This window comes from Pectinophora gossypiella, chromosome 7 (genome assembly GCF_024362695.1).
Source record: "Pectinophora gossypiella chromosome 7, ilPecGoss1.1, whole genome shotgun sequence".
Classification (NCBI taxonomy): domain Eukaryota; kingdom Metazoa; phylum Arthropoda; class Insecta; order Lepidoptera; family Gelechiidae; genus Pectinophora; species Pectinophora gossypiella.
Window position 1 is genome coordinate 14,961,521 of NC_065410.1, and position 8,177 is coordinate 14,969,697.

The 8,177-nt window shown below is 38.5% G+C and overlaps 1 protein-coding gene across 1 annotated transcript; it reads left to right on the forward strand.

Annotated features, from left to right (window-relative positions):
* Window positions 1-3,382: 3,382 nt before the first annotated feature.
* LOC126368504 (uncharacterized) lies at window positions 3,383-7,628 on the forward strand. The gene is made up of 5 exons (XM_050012528.1): window positions 3,383-3,467; window positions 3,921-3,956; window positions 4,856-4,951; window positions 6,013-6,243; window positions 7,461-7,628. The coding sequence occupies exons 1-5, from the start codon at window positions 3,420-3,422 to the stop codon at window positions 7,530-7,532; spliced, it is 483 nt and encodes a 160-aa protein (XP_049868485.1). The 5' UTR covers window positions 3,383-3,419; the 3' UTR covers window positions 7,533-7,628.
* The last annotated feature ends 549 nt before the right edge of the window (window positions 7,629-8,177 follow it).

An 8,177-nucleotide genomic window follows, 5' to 3' on the forward strand; every position in this document is an offset into this window, starting at 1 on the left:
TCTATACAACCAATAAACGGTACTAGCCGAAAGATAATGTTCACACATCACTAACTTAAGAGCCATGCTCTTGTCGGTGTAGCATTCTCTATTCTTGTCTATCAAAGACCAATTTCTTTACCTCCTTTCCTCCTTTTTATAAGGAACATAACAAACAACAAAACATAATGAACATAAGGAACATAATGTTAGGTACGTACCACAAAATATCCCAAGGGTCTTAAAAATGTTTTGGTTTGTGCTCTTACGAAATATATAAAAATAAGGATAAAAATTGCCGGATCTTTGGATTGCCTTAATTTAGAACATTGTTTTTTACAGCTTCAAGAAACCGCAGACATAAGTATTTGATGTTAATTTCAACTGAGAAGAAGAGGCTTGACAAACAGACGGACGGACACAAAGAGTTTTGTTTTAAGGGCCCTAAAACCTAGAACCCCTTAAAAGATATATCTTCATTTGGTTTTATGACCTACCTGAGATGATAAGCGTCGGAGGCATTCTAGGTTTGTTCCTTACAAGCACAGAAGCACCAAATATACTAGGTACGCGGTACGAGTATTATTTATTCCTGCAGAGTCATTTTCTTATCCGCCGAAAAGGAAAGGGACGGATGATTGACAACTAATAATTTTAAAATGAATGAATAACCCGGGCGAATAAAATAGGCATCTCGCTTGTATGCAACCCGTTTGACGTGTGACAACTTAATTCTGTCGGGTTATTGGCCAATATAAAAACTTGGGAGGGTTTTTAAAATTCCTTTTATGCGTGTCGATTACCCGTCTCTTTCTTTTTCGGCGGATAAGAAAATGACAGGTATAACTTAAAATAAAATTAGGAGGTGTGGACTGGAATGAGCACCGATACCGCCCTAAATAAATTATGAATAATTAATATTTGGGAACTAAGTAATTGTTTTTTATGCAATCCCCTATTAAGCAACGATCCACCCGCTTCTAAGTTACTGCGAATACCGTTCATTTCCGACCCCGATTCCTATTTAATTAAAACAGTATATTATCTGGTACAGTGATTTAATTATGGACGAAACAGATGGTGGGCTCACACCAAATGTTATGATCATTCCCTACTTTCGGTGTGTATTGTAATATGTTTGTGTTTTCTCTTTTAAGCTAAAAGTAGATCAGGATTCTTTCGAATCGAATGCGCTGTCTGAATTTTCAGATTTACATTATGGTCATAAAGCCCAAAAGTCTTTTTTAAAGTCCAACCCTATTGTCTCTGGAAATCTAGGCCTTAGGAAGATATAGAAATATATTACCACTGCAGAACAACTAAGGTCGATTATTCTTTTATTTTGAAAACGTCCGAAAAATATAATAAAAGGTACAAATAGACATACGTACCTATGTATAATTAATTATAACCGTCTCTATGGCCTAGTAGATAGAGCGTTGGTCTTTCGATTTGGATTTCCCAAAATTTTAACAACAATCACCTTGTTTAGGACATTACATTATCCGATTTTGTGATCCATTGTTTGATAAGGACATCACAAGACTGTCCGACAGTAAGTAGGATGATCCTTGCTTAGGAGTTCGGAGGGCACGATAAACAGTCGGCCCGACTACTGTTTTTTTTACATGAACTATTTCAGGGGCTTTTTACGACTGTTTTGCTTTTAACGACTGTTTTGTTTAACACTTTTGTGCATAACTATTATCTAGTACAGGAAACGTTTTTGAGATTTCACATGACAGTGACATTGGGATCATGGATAAAAATGGTAAGAAATTAAGTATTTAAAACCTAAAATATTGAAACTAGCACTTGCATTCCGATTTATCCGCCGAATTAAATAATATAAGTTCTCGACTATATCTATATCTTGAGTTAGTGGGTTAGGTAAGCGGACCCTCTGAAAAACGGGTCAATGCTAGGGAGATGATACTACTTACTTTTAGGTACTTATTTATTTATTTTTTGTTGCACCATCCCGCATCCAAGTTGTAAATGTTTGTTTCCTTTTGTTGGTTGCCTGGAAGAAATTGCTCTAGAGCAATAAGGCCGCCCAAATTGTACTGTATTCATGTGTTATGTCTGATTGTTGAAATTCTAGTTCTGTGCAATAAAGTATATTTGATTTGATTTGATTTGATGATGATACATACATATATAAGTGACATAAGTGAGTGTATACATACATAATGGCCCCGATTCCTGCAGACACCGCCTAATTTTATTTTAAGTTATATCCATCATTTTCATATCCGTCAAAAAGGAAAGGGATGGATGATTCACAGCTCTTAATTTTTGGAAGAATGAGTAAATGAACGAATAACCCGGGCGAATCAAAAGGTACGTCGCTGGTATGCAATCCGTTTGACGTGCTGTCTACTTAACTGTGTCGGGTTATTGACGGATGTAAAATTTTTAGACGGTTGGTTTAGATTTGTGCTTAAAATTGACGTGTGTTCCATAAATTTTATGCTTGTCGATTACCCGTCCCTTTCCTTTTCGGCGGATAAGAAAATGACAGATATAACTTAAAATAAAATTAGATGGTATTTACAGGAATTAGCACCATTATGTAAGTGTGCAATGTTAAATAGCAATATTACTTTTCGGATAGTCAGAGGTACATTCATCGCAAGATGAATTAAGTATCCACACCTCACCGGGCTTTCTGTCAGACCAACGAGATAGTTGGTGTGTTGTATCGCCGTCTATAATAGGCGAGCAAAACGTCTGTGTGCGGTCTATTACCTAATTAAAATTCGATTAGTCAGAAAGAAAATTAGTTCGTCTTAGATAAGCTTATCTTTCTACTAGATAAGCATTATATAAATTAACTATCTTTGACCCAGTGAAATACCCAATTATAAACTGCCTCTTTAGGTGAAAGCGTAGAAAAGTGTTAGTAAAAACTGCACTTAAGATAAATTACTAACCTCATTAATGCAGGATGATATATGGGTTAATGGGGTTAGTAATCCACCTCACAACCCACACGATAGAAAAAGATTGATGTAATTCCGTTACTGGGGCGATTGAAATACTTAGATATTTTTTACGCTAAAGCATTAAAAAAAAGTTAATTTTCTATAAGATGTCATTCATGTATCTCAATGTGCGGCTTCCGTGGTACAGTGGTTAAGGTTTGCGCTCACGACCCGGAGGTCCCGGGTTTGAATACCGGCGGAGACAATCACAGAAATCACTTTGTGATCCACAGTTTGGTAAGGCATTAGTGGATCCCCGACCTTTAAAGTGTCATTACTCGTATAAATTATCACACTCATCCACATTTATTTCTTACGTCACAATTCATACGTGTAAAATGCTTTGCCTGCATTTAGTCACGCGAACTGAACCCTAATTATTTTGTTTTCGCATATAAATACGTGTCAGCGCAAATTGTCGGCACTATTCAGTGACTTCCATCCTCTTCCATCATGTATCGTATTGTGCTTATTGTCGCCTGCAGCTCCGTTTTGGCTTTGGTAAGTTTTGAGATTAGTATTATCTTAGTACCTTTAATAAATAAAAAAAAATCACAAAGATACATTCAAACAGGATTTGGTCTGAAAAAGCCATAACTTACCGGGGCGCCAAGGCCACGTCGCCGGCGACATCCGCCAAACTAGCTACACTTTGGCAACGAAGCCATTTCAATATAAATTGTTTGGCAACGTGGCCATGGTTTTGGTAAAGTTTTTTTTCTTATGGCCCTGTGAGTACCCGACTACCCGTATTGAATTCCTGCTAAATATTATTATTAATTAAAGGCAAAACTGCCTGTGTGGGTCGACCTTAGCTAAATAAGGGCCATTGCAGATTTGCAGTTGTAAAACAGTTAAGCCAACTGTAATCAAACTACATTTTTGTATGCGTGCGTCTATAATATCCCTTTCTACTGGATATTAACATTCATACTACTGTTTTTTTATTTGCAGGCCGCCGAAGATGATTGTAAACAGTTAGCTCATCCTGTAAGTATATTTACTACATCAGGGGGACTAAAACGCCACATTGAAGCAATTCGTCTTAAAGAACAATATTGCGTTAACACAGTTTCGCATATAAAAATAAAAGAAAGTGCGCAATATCAAGAACTATCAACCAAAGAAAGCTGTCGATTGTCATAACAATTGGAACTTGACTAAAGCCTGTGATATTCTTCACAAGATGGATAATGACGAACCGCATGGTGACAGGCTATTATGGCCTAAATACAAAAAAAAAAAAACATTTTAAGGGTGTTGGATCCCTCGCTCAGCAACAATAGATGGCGTAAGTGTAGCCAAGCCATTCGCCAACTTACGCCATCTTTGTCACCGAGCTAGGGTTACCCTTAAGGATAGCGTAGACTGGTTCTATGCTGATTCGTTTGCGCTCTGTCAAAAGTCAACAATCAGAATTTAGTTACGTCATCAGAACGCTTTTATGTAAAATAAATCGACCTTATCTGTTCTGTGATAGTGATTATAATTATATACAAAGCTGAAACTTCTGACGGCGCGTACGAATCGGCAGGGTCCTGGTGTGCTTTCGGCATTAGAAAGAACATTTGCAGCTACACTGCTGCTGTTTGGTTGGGTTATAATCTTCTTCTGTCGTGTGGGTTGTGAGGTGAATTACTAACCTCATCAACCGTGGTACCAGGGTTATTATTGAGCCGCCAAAGGCCCCTGACATGGCTCATGTAACAACTACTTACTTACATCAGTAAGTAGTAACCGGGAACAATGGGTTAACGTGCCTTCTTGACGTGGATCATCTTACTTTTTGGACAATCAGGTGATCAGCCTGCAATTTCCTAACCAAACTTGGGATCACAAAGAGGTTTTTGTGATATGTCCCCACCGTAATTATATTATTTATCTTGTAGAAATATATGAGATGCTGCAAGACACCACCTCCGATTAAAGAAGAAGAAAGAGAAGACATGAAGGAATGTTTTAAGTTAATGCGCAAACCTCCATCGGTAAGAAAACTAAAATTACTATTAATCCTAAGTTATGATCTACAAGATGAGACAGACTCAAGCGTTGTAGACCTAGGCGGAGATAGCGCGGTGACGTCGATGCTTTCGTGCAAGACAGGCCGAGGAAGGACTGAAGAGATAATCCTGGTAGATATAGGGAATGGTCTTTGCCCAGCAGTCGGACACTTCAAGGTAGTTATTTCTAAAGAGGTGGCAAATCCAGCAGCAACCCGAAGACAACTAACAGACACTTGATACAAAATCCTGATTTGAGAAACCGCAAAGTGAAATCAGCACAAAAAAAATTAAATGCTAGGGCTCAACCCTTTAGTGTCGAAGGAAACCCAAACATATAAAACTTTATTTCATATATTTGCCGGTACAAACCCCCGTACCGAATTTGCAACAATGAGTTGTTAATTTGCCTTAAAAACAGTTTTCACTAACACAGTAGGCACGACCATTATAGACGGCGATATAGCTCACCACCTATCACGTTTATCTAACAGAAGGGTCGGTAGGATGTGAGTAGGCACTTAGTTCATCTTGCGATGTCTGTACTTCTGACAACCCCAATTATTATATTGGGATTACAAAAATCAGAATCATTTATTCAACGTAATTATCATGGATAAACTTGTTGAAGGTCAATGTAACATTTTTGAATTTACGTCATTTCACAAGGTGTTATGGCTGAGGAGAAGAAATGACAAGAAACTGCAACAGCAACAGCTACAGTCTTGAGCTTATTTTCATCATCAATTTAAGAGCCACGCTCTTGTCGGTGTTGTCGGTGTAGCATTTTCCATTCCAGTCTATCAAAGGCCAATTCCTTGACTTCCCTATAAGACACGACGTTAACCTTTTCTTTAATCTGTTCCATGTAAGCTCTTCTTGGTCTTCCTCTCCCTCTCTTTCCTAGCTTTCCTTCTATGATGTTTTTAATAAATTCGTCGTGTCTTATTAAGTGTCCAATCATCTTGCCTCTTCTGTCCTCAATAATTGTCAGTATTTGTCTCTTTTCCTTTATTCTTACTATGTTATGCTTGATCTATTTTTAGTGCGAAGCAGCCGTGTGTCTTGCTAAAAAACAAGGGTATGCTGCCAATGAAGATGGTAAATTTGACAAGGAGAAGCTGGCAAATACTCTTCAAGTTTCGCATAGTGAAGACCCAGTATTATTGAAAAATGTTATGGACAAATGTGTCAATGGAGATCTGACAGCGTATGGCCCACCCGACTTCTGTGATCTGATCAAATTGAAACATTGCATTAGTATGCAGATACTTTTGGTAAGTGGAAACAATAGTTTTCAATTAATCTAGCTAATACTTCAAAACTTATGCAGAAAAATATTATACTTTTTCGGACAATCGAGTAATTCATGCCACAAAATAAAATAAGATAATTCAAAAAATAAGATGATTCCATGTTTCAGAGGGCACGTGAAGCCTTTGGTCCCGACTACTAGCCGTAAAACACCTCCAACAATCCGCAGTGGAGTAGAATGATTGAGTATGCTCTATACCCCCTCCGGTTGATTGACGGCAGGCATGTGCCCAGCAGTGGGATATATATTATATAGGCTGTTTATTGAATAGGAAAATATAAGAATTACATCGACTAAGTTAATAACCGTGGCAGCCCAGTTGGTAGAAGGTTTGCCTCTCACTTTGAGGTCTCAGGTTCGAATCCAGCACAGGCCTAAATCATTGAATGTCGAATTCATGTTTGAATGATAAATGATTATCACGTGCTCAGCGATGAAGGAAAACATAGTGAGAAATGCATTTTCCAAGATATGTGGTCTAACCTGTATTGGTCTAGTGTTCCCTTCGCGTGGTGGAAGGTCAGTCAGGCAGTCGCTTCTGTAAAAACCGGACCTCAAATCTTCCAGTTAGGTAAGCGGACCCTAGGGTCCGATTAAGTAAAGAAAATTCTTTAGTTCAAAACAAAACGTTTATGGCGTTTGTTTTACACAGTTTTAGCACTAATTAAACTGAATTTATTTTTTATTTGTATTTGTTTATAATAAATACCTAAATAAAATCTTTATTTCAAGTAACCATTGAATCATCATCATCATCAGCCCATTAACGTCCCCACTGCTGGGGCACGGGTTGTCCCTATAGATGGATAGGGAGATCGGGCCTAAACCATCAGGCGGGCCCAGTGCGGATTGATGGTTATTAACGACTGCTAATGCAGCCGGGACCAACGGCTTAACACTTTCAAGGACAGAACGTCTAATGACGTTCCTATTTCAAGTTCTCATACTCTCATACTACCTATTATGAACCATCAATGACCCATGGTTTCTGCCCGTGAAAGGGTTAACGTGCCTTCCGAAGCTCGAGATGAAAACTTTTTTTTGTGGTCACTCATCCTATGACCGGCCTTTGCGAAAGTTGCTTAACTTCAACAATCGCAGACCAAGCGCGTTTACCGCTACACCACCGAGCTCCTCCCATTGACTCATATATTAATTATAATATTTAACTGTTTTTAGGGTTGCTCTGACTTTGAAATTGACGGAAAGTGCAGCGGAGTGAAGGACCTGGTGGACAAATGCAAGGTTTAGTGAAATGTGTTTTCTACTTAAAACTCAAATATTAAGCAACAACTTATAAACAATGTGGAAACCATTTTGATTATTATGTAATAATTATAAGATGCAAGAATTCAAATGCTTTTTCTTTTAATTTTAACGAGATATTACAAGATATCTCGTATGCCCATATGCCCATACGGATACGGGTGAAGACCTCAACGGTTGCAGAGGCGATGATGGGAGCCATCGGTACGGCAAAGCAAGACGGATGGGGCAAGTCACAGGGACTGTAACCTGGAACCTGACAGACGGCAGCAGTAACTGTTAGTACTATTCAGAGGCGGAGGACAGGAGTCCTAGTATGGCTTTGTAATAGACTACTCTGGGCGCCATCCCACTTGCGTCAAACAGAGTACTGCGGGGCGGAAGGCAAGAGGGAAACCATTGCCTTATTTTTCTGTTACATAATTCTGACACCTCAAGCATGTTATTTTTAAATTACCTCAACAAAATGACAACTTTTGTCGTTGTAAGATCTCTGGCCAAATGAATGACACAAAAACTGCTTGTAAAAACATTCAGTGGTTAAGGAGTGTTAGGGAGTTTGACTTCGATAGCTAAAGAGAGAAAATTGGACTGACCTGAAGCTCCTAGTCTGCTGGATTTCGGGGCGCC

Bases quoted from the DNA above. Each gene is read 5' to 3' on its own strand.
- LOC126368504 (XM_050012528.1), top strand. From the start codon at position 3,420: ATGTATCGTATTGTGCTTATTGTCGCCTGCAGCTCCGTTTTGGCTTTG. The intron at 3,468-3,920 runs GTAAGTTTTGAG...TTTTATTTGCAG, and splicing joins GCAGCTCCGTTTTGGCTTTG to GCCGCCGAAGATGATTGTAA. The intron at 6,244-7,460 runs GTAAGTGGAAAC...AACTGTTTTTAG, and splicing joins TTAGTATGCAGATACTTTTG to GGTTGCTCTGACTTTGAAAT.